The sequence below is a fragment of the Crinia signifera genome, chromosome 3, assembly GCF_055691185.1.
Source record: "Crinia signifera chromosome 3, ASM5569118v1, whole genome shotgun sequence".
Taxonomy (NCBI): Eukaryota; Metazoa; Chordata; class Amphibia; order Anura; family Myobatrachidae; genus Crinia; species Crinia signifera.
In genome coordinates, this window is record NC_139219.1 from 275,385,165 (window position 1) to 275,403,021 (window position 17,857).

General features: G+C 47.6%; 2 protein-coding genes across 3 annotated transcripts in view; both read right to left on the reverse strand.

Annotated features, from left to right (window-relative positions):
* AMMECR1L (AMMECR1 like) overlaps positions 1-7,513 on the reverse strand; it is a 33,446-nt gene extending 25,933 nt beyond the window's left edge. Inside the window, exon 1 of one of the 2 annotated variants that reach the window (XM_083178088.1) lies at positions 7,361-7,513. The gene's annotated coding sequence lies outside the window, so the exon portion shown is untranslated. Of the gene's footprint in view, positions 1-7,350 lie in introns of both variants that reach the window. The other variant, XM_083178086.1, reaches the window with a different exon arrangement.
* A 4,406-nt stretch (positions 7,514-11,919) lies between these two features.
* On the reverse strand, positions 11,920-13,695 carry TIGD1 (tigger transposable element derived 1). Its single transcript, XM_083175013.1, has one exon. The coding sequence runs from the start codon at positions 13,693-13,695 to the stop codon at positions 11,920-11,922; it is 1,776 nt and encodes a 591-aa protein (XP_083031139.1).
* Between the last annotated feature and the right edge of the window lie 4,162 nt (positions 13,696-17,857).

Consider the following 17,857-nt stretch of genomic DNA (forward strand, 5'->3'; position numbering starts at 1 on the left):
AGCGCGAGAGAAGTCTTGGACACGGGAGTGGGAGGAGGTGATTAGGTGAGAGGTCAGTCGGCGGTCAGCGATGGAGCGAAGAGGACGGGAGGAAGTGTGGATAGAGATCAGTGAAGAGAGGTAAGGAGCGGTGGAAGAGGAGAGAGCCTTGTAGGTGGTGGTGAGGAGTTTAAAGAGAACTCGGAAAGGAATGGGGAGCCAGTGAAGAGATAGACAGAGGGGGGGGAGGCGGAGGTAGAGCGGCGGGAGAGGAAGATGAGCCTAGCGGCAGCATTAAGAATGGTTTGGAGAGGTGCGAGGCGGGTGAGAGGTAGCCCAGAGAGAAGGATGTTGCAGTAGTCAAGGCAGGAGATGACAAGAGAGTGAATGAGAATTTTGGTCGCGTCAGTGGAGAGGAATGGTCTGATGCGTGAGATGTTGCATAGGTGAAAGCGGCAAGACTGTGAGAGAGCACGAATGTGGGGGGTGAAAGAGAGGGAGGAGTCAATGATGACACCAAGGCAGCGCGTTTGGTCGGTGGAGGTGATCTCGGTTTCACCAATGCTGATGGAGATAGTGGGAGAAGAGGGGATGTTCGGGGGATGGAAGATTAGAAGTTCAGTTTTAGCCATGTTTAGTTTCAGGAAGCGTTGGGTCATTCAGGCTGAGATGGTCGTGAGGCATTCGGAGACCTTGGACAGGAGTGATGGGGATAGGTCGGGGGAGGAGAGATAGATTAGGGTATCATCAGCATAAAGGTGGTAATGAAAACCATAGGAGCTGATGAGGGTGCCCAGAGAGGTGGTGTAGAGGGAGAAGAGGAGAGGGCCAAGGACTGACCCTTGGGGAACACCGACTGGCTGCGGGGTAGTAGGAGAGGAGGAGCTCAGAGTGGAGATGGAGCGATCGGAGAGGTATGAGGTGAACCAGGAGAAGACCGTGCCAGTGATGCCAAAGGAGCGGTGGGTGAGGAGCAGGAGAGGGTGGTCAACAGTGTCAAAGGCAGCCGACAGATCAAGCTGGATGAGGATAGAGAAGAGGCCTTTGGATTTAGCCGATAGTAAATCGTTAGTGACTTTGGTCAGGGCAATTTCAGTGGAATGTAAAGGGCGGAACCCGGATTGGAGGGGGTCTAGAATGGAGTTAGCAGTAAGGTGGCTTAGAAGACGATTATAGGTCAGACGTTCTAGGAGCTTGGAGGCAAAAGGGAGGAGGGAGATGGGCCTTGTTCTACTTAATTCTCTATGCACACGTTACACATTCAAATGTGAAAAAGCTGCGTGGGGCAGCAAAACAGGTTAGTTGTTCCTGGTGTTGCCTACTTAGCCCACATCACTCAAGACTACCACTTCTACATCTGCCAGTGATCGGCCCTGGGATTGGCCACAGTATATGAATTCAACACCACGCAGATACCACCATCCTCCAAACTGGTTTATTCTTAGCAGAGGACCCTCTTCCTTCTAATCGGAATCATCTACTAGGAGGAACGCCACCTCCAGTAGCCATCTCAGGACAATAAGAGGGAGCGGATACCCAACAAAGGGGCATAATAGGAATAGACACTCCATTACTAATACCGAACACATTGGGTGACTATGCATTATACATTTGGTGTCACAATCCGAGTACTCAGACGGGCTATCTTACCGGCTAAGTGCCTCCGCAGGCTCAGCTTGCGGTTCAGATGTCGTCCCTGCCGGCGTCCTGCCTGCCGTGCGCCATCATCGCTGCCATCCTCCAGTCCTCTCAGCGCTGCTGAGTCCGCGGCTGCGCGGCACACCGCTATCCTGACCCCCAGTGACAGTACTCAGTGCACGGCAATCCGTCTGTCCGCCGCCATTGCTCCCAGCCACAAGCATGGCGTGCACAAACACTCTTTCCCGCCATAGCAGACATGGGGGCTGCCATGTTTTTCCCAGTCACATGTTTGCACTGTCCAATTCTGATGGTTCTGATCTCCCTGTCATACCTGCCCGGCCAATCCTGGCCACCCAGTGGGTATAAGTATGCAGGGAGCTCTCAGAAGCATTGCTAGTGCTTCAGTTGTCTCCAGTGTGTGTTCAGCTGTCCTTGTCTCCGTGCAAGTGTATTCCTGCTGGTGTTGTTTCTCCTATGCTGCAGTGTACTCCAGGCATTCCATCTCCTGTGAAGTTCCAGGTTATTCCATCTACTGTGATCCTGCATCCACAGCCCAGCACTCAAGCCTAGCTCCGGGACTCTGGTCCTTCCGATGTTCCATCATCGCTCACCATCGATGTTCCATCATCGCTAGTCCGATATTCCGGATCTCCTACCTCCAGTTTCCGTCCGTCATTCCGGACCCACAGTCTTCAGCTCCATATCCGATATTCCGGATCCGATGTTCCACCATCGATACCATACCATCATCATCCAGCTGTAAAGTATCGCTATCTGCATAGACTGTCATATTTCATCTGCATACTTTACTGTCTGTCTATTACAACCATCTGCTAATAAAACTCGGTTGTATTTTACCACTGACTGTTCATTGGCTTCGGGTGCACTGTCACGCATCATATGCGTAAGGGTCCTCTCCAACCTCCCCGGTCCAGGTCCCCACCAGAGGTCTCAGTCTCGTCGACTCAGACCCCTGGTGTGACATTTGGGTTATTAAGCAGATCATTAATTGATATTATCCACATTTTTTTTATTTTTGTATGTTTTAAAAATTGTTCTATGAAATGATTTATTAATATTAATTGTTGCATACCTTGAATATATTTAGTGCAGTTACTCCATTCTATTGCGGTTTGTATTTTGTTATTGGGAGTGATTACCCATTTTTTGTAGCTGCTGCTTAACAAACCAGCCCTTAACCAAGCGCCCCAACTCTTGATATCATTCCTGACCAACCTGACCTCCTGAGTTGCGTAAAGTCAGAAACATGGGAGCGGTTTGTCTAGAGCAGGCATTCCCAACCACGGTCCTCAAGGTACACCAACAGTGCAGGTTTTAGTGATATCCAGGCTTCAGCACAGATGGTTTAATCAGAATCACTAAGGTACTAATTAAGTCACCTGTGCTCAAGCCTGGATATCACTAAAACCTGCACTGTTGGTGTGCCTTGAGGACCGTGGTTGGGAATGCCTGGTCTAGAGGAATTACCTATTATGTTTGTTGAAAAGACGTCAGTTTTTGACCTGAATAGGTCAGAAGAGGTTCTGACCTATTCAATAAGGTCTGTTTTTTTCCGACAAGTCGGAAAGTTCTGACGTGTCGGAAACCAGGTGGATTAGTGGAATAGCCAACAATCCACCTGATTTTGTCGGAAACACGGCCAAATCAGACAGGTTATGGCCCCGTTCTGGCAATCTCAATCCGATTTAAAAATTGTCAGATTAAGGCAGGGAGGACGGCGCCGGATGAGCAGCAACAGCTAACCCGGCTCCATCCTCCATCGCTCATCGGGTCCCGCCACCAGGCTAGGTGAGAGCAGCTCACTTGGCACCTCCCCGACTCACGGCGTCACTCAACGGTTCCTGGCGCCGCCCGGGTGAGCAGCAGTGGCCTCTGACCGAATAGGTAGTGTCGGATCCATTCTGACAAATGAATGTCGGAATGGACACTAACTGAATATACCCCTATGTGTGCAAGACAATTAAAGCAGAAATTCTCACACTATCCTAACCAGTATCAAAGTCACATCACCCAGCTACTCCAAGGAATTCCTGAGAAAGATCCACCAAGTTAAACTTTCTCTTTAAGCCCTCAAGGGCAGATTTATTAAGCTTGGAGAAGAGATAAACTGGAGATAAAGCAGAGAAAAGGTAAAAGGAGATAAAGCACCAGCCAATCAACTCCCAACTGTCTTTTTCAAACACAGCTGATTGTGCTTTATCTCCTTTTACCTTTTCTCCGCTTTATCTCCAGTTTATCTCTTCTCCAAGCTTAATAAATCTGCCCCTCAGTGAGCTATAACCATTTGTTCAAAACCGTGATCACTGATGTGGAAGCCAAAAAGGCATAACACAGGACCCACTGGAAATAAAAACATAGTTAATAAAGTCCTCCACCTTTTAATCTGTGACATATTTAAAGGACAGCACCCTTGTAGAATAGTGGTGAACTGGACAACCACAGCTGACAAAAGGTCTCACTCTCAAACTGAGTGGAAACTCCAAGTCTGAATCAGGCACCACTTAGCCCTCCTTTTGGGATTAGATCCTGGCTAATACTATGTGCGAAGCTCAGGTGGTAACTTAGAAGTGTGTGCATAAACCAGAACTTTTAAAGTACTTTGCAAGGAGGCATCAAACCCTGAACAGATCAGACAAACCTCAACCCAAGTTGGTCCTGTCTGAGCTGATGCCACAGAACCAGGATACTCATGGCTAACCAAACTTGCACGAATAAAGACTTTCATGGAAGCAACCTTTAAATCAACTACAGTATGTGAAGGGAGCCCAAACTAAAGTCCCAGGAACTAGATATCAATCTGAACAAGGTGAGCAATGATGACAGCCTCTAGCTGGACAATGGCAGTCCAATCACTTTGGATCCACCAGGCAAGCTGCCCAGATACCCAAAACACCAGAAAAAAGAGTGGCAGATGTGGCAATTAAATCCTGTAATAGAATTTCCACCCAGACTTTGCTTTGTTGTGAGACTAGAGCAGAAAATCAACAATCAGACACAGGACAATAAAATAACACAATAATGAAAAAATAAAAAAACGAACTTGCAAGAATGCCCACAGTCTGAAAAATATACCCCCCAACCCTGGTACCTTATTGCAGAAAGAAAATGAAAGGTAAGTGCTGCAGCTCAGAAATTGGTTGAGGCATCAAACATCAATATTTAGATGTGAATGCACCTAATACTGCATTTAACAGAACACATTTGAGAGCATGGGAAATAGAGAAGATAATAAGCGTAAGTTAAGGTGTGCCAAATAAAATGGGATCAGTAACATGGTGGAATTGTATTATGGAATATACGTAAGTGTCTGAAAATGTAGTCCAGTGTGTGACACATGGGTGGTCAGTGCCAGGGAGGGGGGTGAAAGGGATGGTCAGTGACAGAGAGTGGGTCACAGAGGGATGGTCAGAGGCAGGGTGTGGGTGACACAGGGATGGTCAGAGGCAGGGTGTGGGTGACACAGGAATGGTCAGAGGCAGGATGGGGGTGAAACGGGGATGGGCTGTGTCAGGATTGGGTGACAGGTATGGTCAGTGCCAAGGCGGGGATGACAGGGATAGTCAGTGCCAAGGTGGGGGTGACAGGGATAGTCAGTGCCAAGGTGGGGGTGACAGGGATAGTCAGTGCCAGGGTCGGGGTGACAGGGATAGTCAGTGCCAGGGTCGGGGTGACAGGGATAGTCAGTGCCAAGGTCGGGGTGACAGGGATGGTCAGTGCCAGGGAGGCTGTGACACAAGGATGGTCAGTGTCAGGGAGGGGGTGACACATTGATGGTCAGTGTCAGGACGGGGTCGATAGGACATTGTGAGGAAGGAGGTGACACAGGGATTGTCAGGGAGGGGGTGAGAGTGATGGTCAGTGCCAGGGAGGGGGTGACAAGGATGGTCAGTGACAGGGAGGGGGTGACAGGGATGGTCAGTGACATAGGGATGGTAAGTGTAAGTGAAGGGGTGACACAGAGATGGTCAGTGTCAGGGGAGACACAGGGATAGTCAGTGCTAGGGAGGGGGTGACAGGGATGCTCAGTGTGGGGGTGACATAGGGATGGTAAGTGTAAGGGAGGGGGTGACAGGTCAGTGCCAGAGAGGGAATGAAGGGGATGATCAGTGCCAGGGAGGGGGTGACACAGGGATGGTCTGTGCCAGGAAGGGGGTGACACAGGGATGTTCAGTGCCAGAGAGGGGGTGACACAGGTATAGATTGTGCAGGAAGGGGGTGACAAAGGGATGGTCAGTGCCAGGGAGGGAGTGACACAGGGATGGCCAGTGCCAGGGAGAGCGTGACATAGGGATGGTCAGTGCCAGGGAGGGGGTGACACAGGGATGGTCAGTGCCAGGGAGGGGGTGACATAGGGATGGTCAGTGCCAGGGAAGGAGTGACACAGGGATGGTCAGTGCCAAGGAAGGAGTGACACAGGGATGGTCAGTGCCAAGGAGGGGGTGACACAGGGATGGCCAGTGTCAGGGAGGGGGTGACACAGGGATGGCCAGTGTCAGGGAGGGGGTGACACAGGGATGGCCAGTGTCAGGGAGGGGTGACACAGGGATGGCCAGTGTCAGGGAGCGGGTGACACAGGGATGGCCAGTGTCAGGGAGCGGTGACACAGGGATGGCCAGTGTCAGGGAGTGGTGTGACACAGGGATGGTCAGTGCCAGGAAGGGGGGTGACAGGTCTATGTCAGGGTGACTGGGATGGTCAGTGCCAGGGAGGGGGTTACAGGTAAGTGTCAGGGAAGGGGTGACAGGTAAGTGTCAGGGAGGGGGTGACACAGGGACGGTTAGTGCCAGGGAGGGGGTGATACAGAGATGGCCAGTGCCAGGGAGGGGGTGACAGAAATGGTCAGTGACAGGTAGGGGGTGAAAGGGATGGTCAGTGCCAGGGAGCAGTTGACAAAGATGGTCAGTGCCAGGGAGGGGGTGACAGGGATGGTCATGTCCAGAGAGGGGGTGACAGTGATGGTCAGGTCCAGAGAGGGGGTGACAGGCATGGTCAGGTCCAGAGAGGGGGTGACAGGGATGGTCAGGGTCAAGGAGGGTGACAGGGATGGTCAGGGGGGTGACAGGGATGGTCAGGGCCAGTGAAGGGGTGACAGGGATGGTCAGGGCCAGGGAGTGGGTGACAAGGATGGTCAGGGCCAGGGAGGGGGTGACACAGGGATGGCCAGTGTCAGGGAGTGGTGTGACACAGGAATGGTCAGTGCCAGGTCTATATCAGGGTGACTGGGATGGTCAGTGCCAGGGAGGGGGTGACAGGGATGGTCAGGGCCAGGGAGGGGGTGACACAGGGATGGCCAGTGTCAGGGAGTGGTGTGACACAGGAATGGTCAGTGCCAGGGAGGGGGGTGACAGGTCTATATCAGGGTGACTGGGATGGTCTGTGCCAGGGAGGGGGTGACAGGTAAGTGTCAGGGAGGGGGTGACACATGGACGGTTAGTGCCAGAAATGGTCAGTGACAGGTAGGGGGTGAAAGGGATGGTCAGTGCCAGGGAGCAGTTGACAGGGATGGTCAGTGACAGGGATGGTCAGGTCCAGAGAGGGGGTGACAGGGATGGTCAGGTCCAGAGAGGGGGTGACAGGGATGGTCAGGTCCAGGGAGGAGGTGACAAGTCAGTGTAAAGGAATGAGGGGCCCCTGGCCACCAGTTACTGCTCTCTGTTATCAGTGCTGTATGTGTGGAATACTGGACATCTCCTATAAGAAAGGACATACACAATCTCACCCGCTCCACCCCGTGCTGGATCCGGTTCCGGTCTTTTCCAGCACTCAGCCCGGACTCTGCCATCCGCAGCCGAACCGAACCGGGCCGTACCCAACCGGAACCGGAAAACAGCTGCCGGCTACGTCACTGCAGCGATGCACCAATAGACGTCTTGCATGGTGTACTCGGATGACCTATCACAGGAGGACCGTTGGCCAGTCAGCCGCGGTGCGGGGCTGGCGCTGGAGCCGGTGTGAGGGAATGAGCAGCTGGGATGTAACCCGGGGTGTGATTCGGCCGGTACCAGCACTCGTGCTCTCCCCTGGCCGCGGGTCCCTGGCAGCACACCGGGGCCCGGCCTTACAGCTGTACAGGAGGGGACGCCGCAGCCTGGGACCGGCCCGTACATGCGCCTGATACACCGGTGGGAGGCAGGGCTGCGTGTTGTGCATGAAAACGCTGCTGTACTTGTATTTGCTGGGGAAGGATAAGGTGTGCGGGGATACATACGGGTGCCGAGGCTGGCTTCTCGATTGAGGATATACATATGGGGTCAGGTAAGTATACTGTACTTACCCTCCCCCTTTATCCCTTCACTCTCCCTTTTAGCAGCCTAATTTTAAATTATCCCGAACGGTGAAGTTGCCTGCAGTATTTATGCATACGATGTATCGTATGAGATCCAGCCAAGCCTGCCAGAGGCTTGTTGTAGCAATATATCTAATGCAGCCCATACACTTGTGAGATATTGTATACAATCTTTCGATTTTGACCTCATTTGGCCGAGAAATCGAATGATTGTATGCACAAAATGTGTTCCTTTCGACGCCGCTTGAATGTCGCGTCTCACGGTCTTATGTGCTGCACATAATATTTCTCGAACTGTATGTGCGGTCGAATGCTGTTTTGTGCACATGCAATTTTTCTAAATGGCGATGTGTGATTCTTGAAGAGTTCTGGTCACTTCCTGGCCCCTCCTCTTTTTTTATATCGAACGGTGCATTCGATAAATCGAATGCACTAAAATGCTTTTTTATGCGATTTATTGAATGCTGAGCTTCAAGAGAAACCGAACCTGAGATCGCATAGAATGCAATCGCACAAGTGTATGGGCAGCATAAAGTGCAGCAGGTGCGATCTTCAGGCTCCGATTTGATGCTCCTAGGACCGTGCATTAAATCAGACCTGATCTCAAACACCTGTGATTGGAATTGCTTTAGTGTATGGGCACTTGAACCTGTCACAATACCTGACACGGGACTAGGTAAAAACAACAACAAAAAACCTAATGCTGGACAGGATACGTTCAACAAACATTCTGGAGCTTGTAGTGTGCGGGTTTGGTCCAGACAGTTTCGGTTTATATTATGTCCACGTACAATACAGGGAGGCTGTAATCTCTCCCTCCTAGTCTCTTTGATGATAGGCACCACCACCAGTGGCGACACCCATCTGTACATGAGATACCTGGGCGAGACACTGCAAGGTCCGGAATGGCACAGTTTGATGAATAGAGCCTGTCTTGTCCGGCATTCTGGACTGTTACAGCTACTGCCCATTCCCCTGACAACCACACTAGCTGACCCTAATCATTCTTTCATACTTAACATCCCTGTCACCCACGCCAAAGCAATGGCAATGACCAGACTAACCCTTTCCACCAGTCAAGGCCAGATTAACAATGGGGTGGATGGAGCTGCAGCTCCGTAGAAATAGGCCCACCATAATGATAGCATGACGAACACCAGCTGGCCACATGGTCAGAAATCATAAATGTTAAAAATGCATTTCTATTCTTTACACAATTATGTAATATTTGTACTTTACATATTTAGGGAGACATTTGGGTTTGTAATTTGTGTTCTACATGGCACTGGCCTCATATTCACGTCTCATAACAGGCCCTTGAACATTTTCCGCTCCAGGCCCATGAGGCCCTTAATCTGGCCTTGCTGCTGGTGACTAACATAACCCCCCTCCCTGCAGCCTTACACAAAGTCCTCCACTAGTGCTTAAGCATAACCACCCTCATCCCCAAGGTGACTAAACCTGCCCAGCACACCCACCAATTAGGATGTCTGTAATCTGGCATTGGCATTCTGGCCATTTTTAAGATCTGGCGCCAGTCTCTGGAGGCTGTTGGAATGTCTGCATCGATAAACTAAACATCGGCATGCTGACTGCGTTCTGGTGTGTGGGCCCACCAATGAATTGAGCTCTTCCGTCTTTAATACCAGCACACACTTCCTGTTTATTACTTTTAATTTCCAACAAAAATAGCTGTCAGTGTTCATTCTAGCACCCGCCATCTTTGAAAACCCATGCAGTTCCTGTTCCCTGCCCGGGGTGTTGCTGTCTGCTGTGGTGTTTCTAACACAGGTTTGGTTTGCATATCAGTGCTGATATACAGACCACACTGTGCTAGAAGCACTACAGCAGACAGCGACACCCCAGGCAGGGAAGAGGAACTGCATGGGTTTTCAAAGATAGAGGGTGCTAGAATGAACACTATCACTGACTACAATAAGCCTGGTACACACACTAGATGATATTTTAAACAAATTTAGCGATAAAAAACATTCCTTATGACAAATTCTTGATGTCGTTCACTGTACAGTATATGCACAATATCGCAAGTGATGTGCGCTCCTGTGGGTCATTAGCGACATTATCTGTCCTCCATACATGCAACTCATTCTGGGGCTATCGTCAAGGACCGCATACTACTGGATGTGGTCACTGTTGCAATCTTTTGTAAAAACAAAAATGCACAGTGTATATGCACTATACCATTGTCCAGGGGTTCAAGAAAAATCATGGGCAACATTGTATCATGTGCGTGTCGTCTAATGCACAGATTCCTAGTCGGTCCTCAGGACCCCACACAGTTCATGTTTTGCGGGTATCACAGAATCAAGTGAAATAATTAGCTCCAACTGAATCGTTTAACCCCTTCCCGACATTTGACGTATATATACGTCATGGCCGGGATGTACTTCCCGACACATGACGTATATATATACGTCATGACTTTAAACTGTCACCGCGTCTATAGACGCGGTGACAGTTTAAACATGTCTGCTGTCCCTGACAGCAGACATGTCCCTGCATGCCCAGGGGGGGCGGCGATGCCTCCCCCCCCGTCGGCGATCGCTGTGATTGGCTGTTCAATGTGAACAGCCAGTCGCAGCGTTTTCCTGTGTTACCGGCGAATCAGACGCTCGGTAACACAGGGATCAATCACCGCCGGGTGGGAGGGGGCGTGAGGGGGTCACCGGTGATGACCACACCTCACCCCACCTGCCCCCAAGGCTGTGATTGGTCCGTCGGACCGACGGACCAATCACAGCCATGGCGCGTGATTTAAACTAACGGTGACTGCGCTGCAGACGCCATTCCGGTCTGGAATTGCGTGCAGAGCGGTCACCGTGCCAATCTGTCGTGATATACTGACCTGATCCTTGCCTGATACTTACCTGATCACCGCTGGTAGCGTGCTGCCAGCAGCTGGATGCTTCCTGGATCTTGTGACTTCCTGTGTGCTGCTGCTGCAGTGTCATAGAGTCACAGATAGTGAGAGAGAGTGACAGAGAGTGCTATATTTTGTGTCTGCTGCCCCCCCTTTTGTGCTGATCAGTATATCTGTGCTGATCAGCAACTTTTTGGGGGTGCAGGGTTATATATATATATATATATATATATATATATATATATATATATATATATATATATATATATATATATATATATATATATATATATACCTGTCAGTTGCACCAAAGGTTGTGCTGCCTGTGCAACTGACTGCTGCCCCCCTTTTGTGCTGATCAGTATAAACTAAGTGATCAGCACCTTTTTTGGGGTCCAGCGTTTTTTTTTTTTTATATATATACCCTGTCAGGTTGCACCCACAGTTGTGTGCCTGCTGCCCCTCACTGCTAATCAGTGTTGCATCACTGCATCACTGATCTGCAGTTTTTTTTTTTTTGGAGAGTGCAGTGGGGTTTTGTTTTTACACCCACGTTGCTTTTGTGGGTGTCCTGTGGCCGCTGAGCGCTGATCAGTGACATACATCACTGAACAGCATTTTTGGCACAGGGTTGATATACAGACATTCCTCACTTAACGACCGAGTTCCGTTCCTACGACCCGGTCTTTAAGCGAATTGGTCGTTAAACGAGCCTATATAAAACCCATGATAACAAGTAAAGGGGGTAAATAAAGAAATACCTGTACTGTACACTTCTAAATACTGTAAGGAAATACTGTACACTTCTAAATAAAGAAATAAAGAACACTGACACTTGTTTTACTTTGCATAACTTCTTTTACTTTGCTTTTTTTTTTTTGCAAACAGTGCTGTATGCACTTTTTAAAACATAACTTGCTTTACTGTACTGTACTTTGATTGTAAGCTTTTTTAACATTAATTTGTTTAATTTGCATGTTTTATTTTGCAAGTTGTTTTACTTTCCATAACATAACTTGCTTTAATTTGCATGCTTTTTTAGTTCACATAACTTGCATAGAGAAAATACTGTAAATGAAAACAAAGGGAAAACACACAAAGAAAAATAAGACTACAGAACAATACCATCACCATTGGAGTCATCAGCAGGGTTACCCGCAGTTGTTGAGGGCCCAGGTAGGGGAGAAGATGGCAAGGAAATTGCAGAACTTGTAGGGGGAGTGCTACTGGGTGTAGCTTTTGAGAAGAATCCCGTCAGCGTGGTCTGCTTTTTCTTTGCCTTCTTTTCTTCATAAATTTCACGATAGCATTGTAAAAGTTCATTCATTTGGCGTTCCACTTTCGTGAACCTTTCAATATTAGGGTCCATACCCTCAAGCTGTAACATAGCTGCATTCACTTTAGAGAACACACCAGCTAACCCCTTTATAGTGAACTTCTTTTCTTCTACTTCTGCTCTTTCCTCTTCTTCTCCTTCTTTCTCTTCCAAGTGCTGCTGTGCTTCCAATTCTATTAGATCTTCGTTTGTTAACTCTCCCTCAACATATTCCACTAATTCTTCAATATCTTCCACTTCCACATCTAAATTAAGCTTGTTAGCCAGCTCCACAGTGTTTTGATTTATGACATCGACAAGCTCATCTGTGTCCAATTCTTCGTCATTATTCATGAAAGATTTTAGACATTTCTTCCATATTCCTTGCATACAATTTTCTGTCACTTCTTTCCAAGCTGTTTCAATATTCTTTATGCAGTCTAAAATGTTGTAGGCCTTCCAAAACTCACGAAGGGTTACTTCATCATTTTCTGTTGCTGATACAAGTTTGGAAAAAGTGGTGCGCAAATAGTATGCCTTAAACGTGGCTATAGCCCCTTGGTCCATTGGCTGTAGGATAGCAGTTGTGTTTTTAGGCAGAAACATAACCTTTACATTTGGGTTTACATCATCAAGATGTTGAGGGTGTCCTGGGCAATTATCAAGCAGGAGGATAATATGAAAGGGAACACCCTTCTGCAGACAATATTGCTTGACCTGGGGTATGAAGCAGTTGATGAACCAATCTTCAAATAAAGCTTGTGTCATCCATGCCTTGCTGTTTGCACGGTAGTAAACAGGCAGCATGTGCTTGCTAATCTGCTTCAATGCACGTGGGTTCAGGGAGCGATAGATGAGCAAAGGCTTTAATTTGAAACCAGCGGCATTTCCTCCCAACAGTAAAGTGACTCTGTCCTTAAAAGCCTTGAAGCCGGGCATTGTTTTAGCTTCTGTGTGTATGTAGGACCTTTCAGGCATTTTTTTCCAAAAAAGGCCAGTTTCATCCACATTAAAGATTTGTTCTGGACAGTAGCTGCTAGCCTTGATGAATTCATCAAATTCATCCACAAATTTTTCTGCTGCTTCTACATCAGCACTTGCAGCCTCACCACTGATACTGCGATTATGCAGGTTGAATCTGCGACGGAACCTTTGAAACCATCCATTGCTTGCTGTAAATGTACCTGTTGATTCTTCCCCTTCACGCACCTTCAAAGTCTGGAAGATACTGCGTGCCTTGGCTTGAATGATTGAAAGGCTCAGTGGCATTCTTTTTTGTATGTGGTCATCAAACCAGATTGCCAGTAATTTCTCCATTTCATGAATGAGGCCTTTCCGCTGCCTAGTTATTATGGCTTTATAGCCTGTTGATGCTTTCACAGCCTCCTTCACTCTATCCTTATCCTTCAAAATTGTTGAAATGGTTGAATATGCCAGCTCCAACTCACTTGCAATCTCTTTCACTTTCTTTCCAGCTTCATGATCATTTATGATCTTCATTTTCAGCTGAAGATCAATAGCCCTCCTTTTCTTGCCACTTTCTCCTGTCATATTCTTCCTCTTCTCTGCCATGTCAAAATTACGCTGAGACGCTGCACGTACTGTACGCCGCGGGTCGCTAAACAGTCTGGGCGGGTCGTAACTGCGAGTGGGTAGGCGCGCGGGTCGTAAAACCGAGTGGGCAGGGTCGTAAGTCCGAGGAGTCGCAGCTCGGACGCTAAAAAAAAAACGGGTCGTAAGTCCGGGCGGTCGGTAAACAGGTAGGTCGTTAAGTGAGGAATGTCTGTAATTTTTTTTCTGCAGTTTTTTTAAATTGTTTTTTTTTTTGGAGAGTGCTGTGGTTTATTTTTTTTAAATTGTTTTTACACCCACGTTGCTTTTGTGGGTGTCCTGTGGCCACTGAGCGCTGATCAGTGACGTACATCACTGAACAGCATTTTTGGCACAGGGTTGATATAATTTTTTTTCTGCAGTTTTTTTAAATTGTTTTTTTTTTGGAGAGTGCTGTGGTTTATTTTTTTAAAAATTGTTTTTACACCCACGTTGCTTTTGTGGGTGTCCTGTGGCCGCTGAGCGCTGATCAGTGACGTACATCACTGAACAGCATTTTCGGCACAGGGTTGATATAATTTTTTTTTTTTTTTTATTGGGATCAAATTCCTGTATAAAGTATTTTTTTTTTCTGCACTACATACACACTACACACTACATACCCCCCGTGTTGAAATAAAGTTTGTACCCCCCCTACACTATACACATGTTGAAACATTACACTTACAGAGAAACACAAAAATAAAAATGGCATCCCAAATGTCATCCCAGTCATCCAGAAGAATGTATTCAGCGGAGGAGGCATATGCCATGCTTGCCTCTGACTCTGACACAGCCAGTGATGCAAGCGGGGAATTTGAAGGATTCGTCTTAACCTCATCTTCCTCCTCTAGTGATGAGGGACCCCCTCAAAGACGCCCCCGTAGAGCAGCTGAGACCCCCCCCAAATGATTGATCCCGTATGGACCCCACCACCAGACAATTTAGAGCCCCAGGTTCCTGAGTTTTTGGCCATCCCAGGAATCCAATTTGATTCAACAGGTCTCAGAGAAATTGACTTTTTCAAATTATTTTTCTCTGATGATTTTATAAATTTAATGGTGGACCAAAGTAATTTATATGCCCAGCAGTTTATTGCTCAAAACCCCACGTCATCATTTGCTAGGTGGACCCCTGTAGATGCAGTAGAGATGATGACGTTTTGGGGTCTGGTGTTACATATGGGCATAGTAAAAAATCCAGAAATTAGGCAATATTGGAGTACAGATGTTCTGTACAGCACCCCACTTTACCGTATGGCCATGACTCGGACTCGTTTTGAGACAATCCTTAAATTTTTACATTACACCGATAATGCACAGTGCCCACCCAGAGATGATCCCACCTTTGACCGGCTATTCAAAGTCAGGCCGGTCATTGATCATTTCAGTGCCAAATTTGCAGAGTTGTACATCCCTGAAAAATTTATTTGTATCGACGAGTCCCTTATACATTTTAAAGGAAGGGTTAAATTCCGCCAGTACCTTCCCAGTAAGAGGGCAAGGTATGGCATAAAAATGTATAAACTGTGTGAAAGAACCTCAGGGTACACCCACAGGTTTAGGGTATATGAAGGGAAGGATTCAAGAATTGAACCGCCAGAATGCCCCCCCTCCCTCGTAGGTGTTAGTGGAAAAATTGTCTGGGATTTAGTGCACCCCTTCCTGGATAAAGGTTATCACCTCTATGTGGATAACTTTTACACTAGCATCCCCCTGTTTAAGGCCCTTGGTTCAAGAGGTACAGCAGCTTGCGGTACTGTGCGCAAGAACCAAAGAGGCCTCCCAAAAACGCACATTGCCCAAGTACTGAGAAGGGGTGAAAGCAGGGGAATATGCACCGAAAATATGTTGTTGGTCAAATATAAGGACAAGAGGGATGTCCTTATACTGACAACAATTCACGGAGACCGTACCACCTCCGTCCCTGTACGAGGTACCAGTACCCACACCTCAAAACCTAATTGTATCCTAGATTACAATAAGTACATGGGCGGAGTGGATCTTTCAGATCAGGTACTGAAGCCGTACAGTGCCCTGCGGAAAACAAAAATCTGGTACAAGAAGCTGGCCGTGTATATCATCCAGATGGCACTGTATAACGCTTACGTGCTATTCCGTTCTACCAGCCAGAGGGGGACATTTATGCACTTTCAAGAGGAAGTCATAAAGGGCCTAATATTTGGGAACCAGCAGGCAGAGGGCCCCAGTACTTCTAGTACTGGTCCCCGTATTGTACCAGGGCAGCATTTTCCTAACGAAATCCCCTCCACTGCAAAAAAGGGCAGGACACAAAAAAGGTGCAAAGTTTGCTATAAAAAGGGAATAAGAAAGGATACTATTTTCCACTGTGAAACTTGCCCCGACAAACCCGGCCTATGTATAAAGGAGTGTTTTAAAATATACCACACATCTATGGATTATTAGGTTCATCATTTCACCGTGCTTCGGGGGTCTTGCTAATGCCACATAGCACCCACCATTCATTCCACCAGAATCTGAGCTGCAAAATCCAAAAATCACTCCTTCCCTTCTGAGTCCTGCCATGCACCCAACTGGTATTTTTTGGTCACATATGAGGCATTGCCATACTCGGGAGAAATTGGGGCACAGATTTTGGGGTGCTTTGTCTCCTTCATTCCTTGTGAAAATGAAAATTTTTGAGCCAGAACTGCATTTTTGTGTAAAAAATTTAATTTTTCATTTTCACTGCCCAGTTGTACCACAATTGGTGAAACCCCTGGGGGTTTGAAATGTACACTATAGCCCTAGATGAATTCCCTGAGGGGTGTAGTTTGCAAAATGGGGTCACTTGTGGGGGGGTTCCACTGCATTGGTGCTTCGGGGGTCTTGCTAATGCGACATAGCACCCACCATTCATTCCACCAGAATCTGTGCTGCAAAATCCAAATATCACTCCTTCCCTTCTGAGTCCTGCCATGCACCCAAATGGTATTTTTTGGTCACATGTGAGGCATTGCCGTACTCGGGAGAAATTGGGGCACAGATTTTGGGGTGCTTTTTCTCCTTCATACCTTGTGGAAATGAAAAATTTTGAGCCAGAACTGCATTTTTGTGTAAAAAATGTAATTTTTCATTTGCACAGCCCAGTTGTATCAAAATTGGTGAAACCCCTGGGGGTTTGAAATGTACACTATACCCCTAGATGAATTCCCTGAGGGGTGTAGTTTGCAAAATGGGGTCACTTGTGGGGGGGTTCCACTGTATTGGTGCTTTGGGGGTCTTGCTAATGCGACATAGCACCCACCAACATTCCACCAGAATCTGTGCTGCAAAATCCAAATATCACTCCTTCCCTTCTGAGTCCTGCCATGCACCCAAATGGTATTTTTTGGTCACATGTGAGGCATTGCCGTACTCGGGAGAAATTGGGGCACAGATTTTGGGGTGCTTTTTCTCCTTCATACCTTGTGGAAATGAAAAATTTTGAGCCAGAACTGCATTTTTGTGTAAAAAAAAATGTAATTTTTCATTTGCACAGCCCAGTTGTATCAAAATTGGTGAAACCCCTGGGGGTTTGAAATGTACACTATACCCCTAGATGAATTCCCTGAGGGGTGTAGTTTGCAAAATGGGGTCACTTGTGGGGGGGTTCCACTGTATTGGTGCTTTGGGGGTCTTGCTAATGCGACATAGCACCCACCAACATTCCACCAGAATCTGTGCTGCAAAATCCAAATATCACTCCTTCCCTTCTGAGTCCTGCCATGCACCCAAATGGTATTTTTTGGTCACATGTGAGGCATTGCCGTACTCGGGAGAAATTGGGGCACAGATTTTGGGGTGCTTTGTCTCCTTCATTCCTTGTGAAAATGAAAATTTTTGAGCCAGAACTGCATTTTTGTGTAAAAAATTTTATTTTTCATTTTCACTGCCCAGTTGTACCACAATTGGTGAAACCCCTGGGGGTTTGAAATGTACACTATACCCCTAGATGAATTCCCTGAGGGGTGTAGTTTGCAAAATGGGGTCACTTGTGGGGGGGGTTCCACTGTATTGGTGCTTCGGGGGTCTTGCTAATGCGACATAGCACCCACCAACATTCCACCAGAATCTGTGCTGCAAAATCCAAATATCACTCCTTCCCTTCTGAGTCCTGCCATGCACCCAAATGGTATTTTTTG

Excerpts from the sequence above, each read along its gene's own strand:
- TIGD1 (XM_083175013.1), bottom strand. The coding sequence starts at position 13,695 with ATGGCAGAGAAGAGGAAGAATATGACAGGAGAAAGTGGCAAGAAAAGG.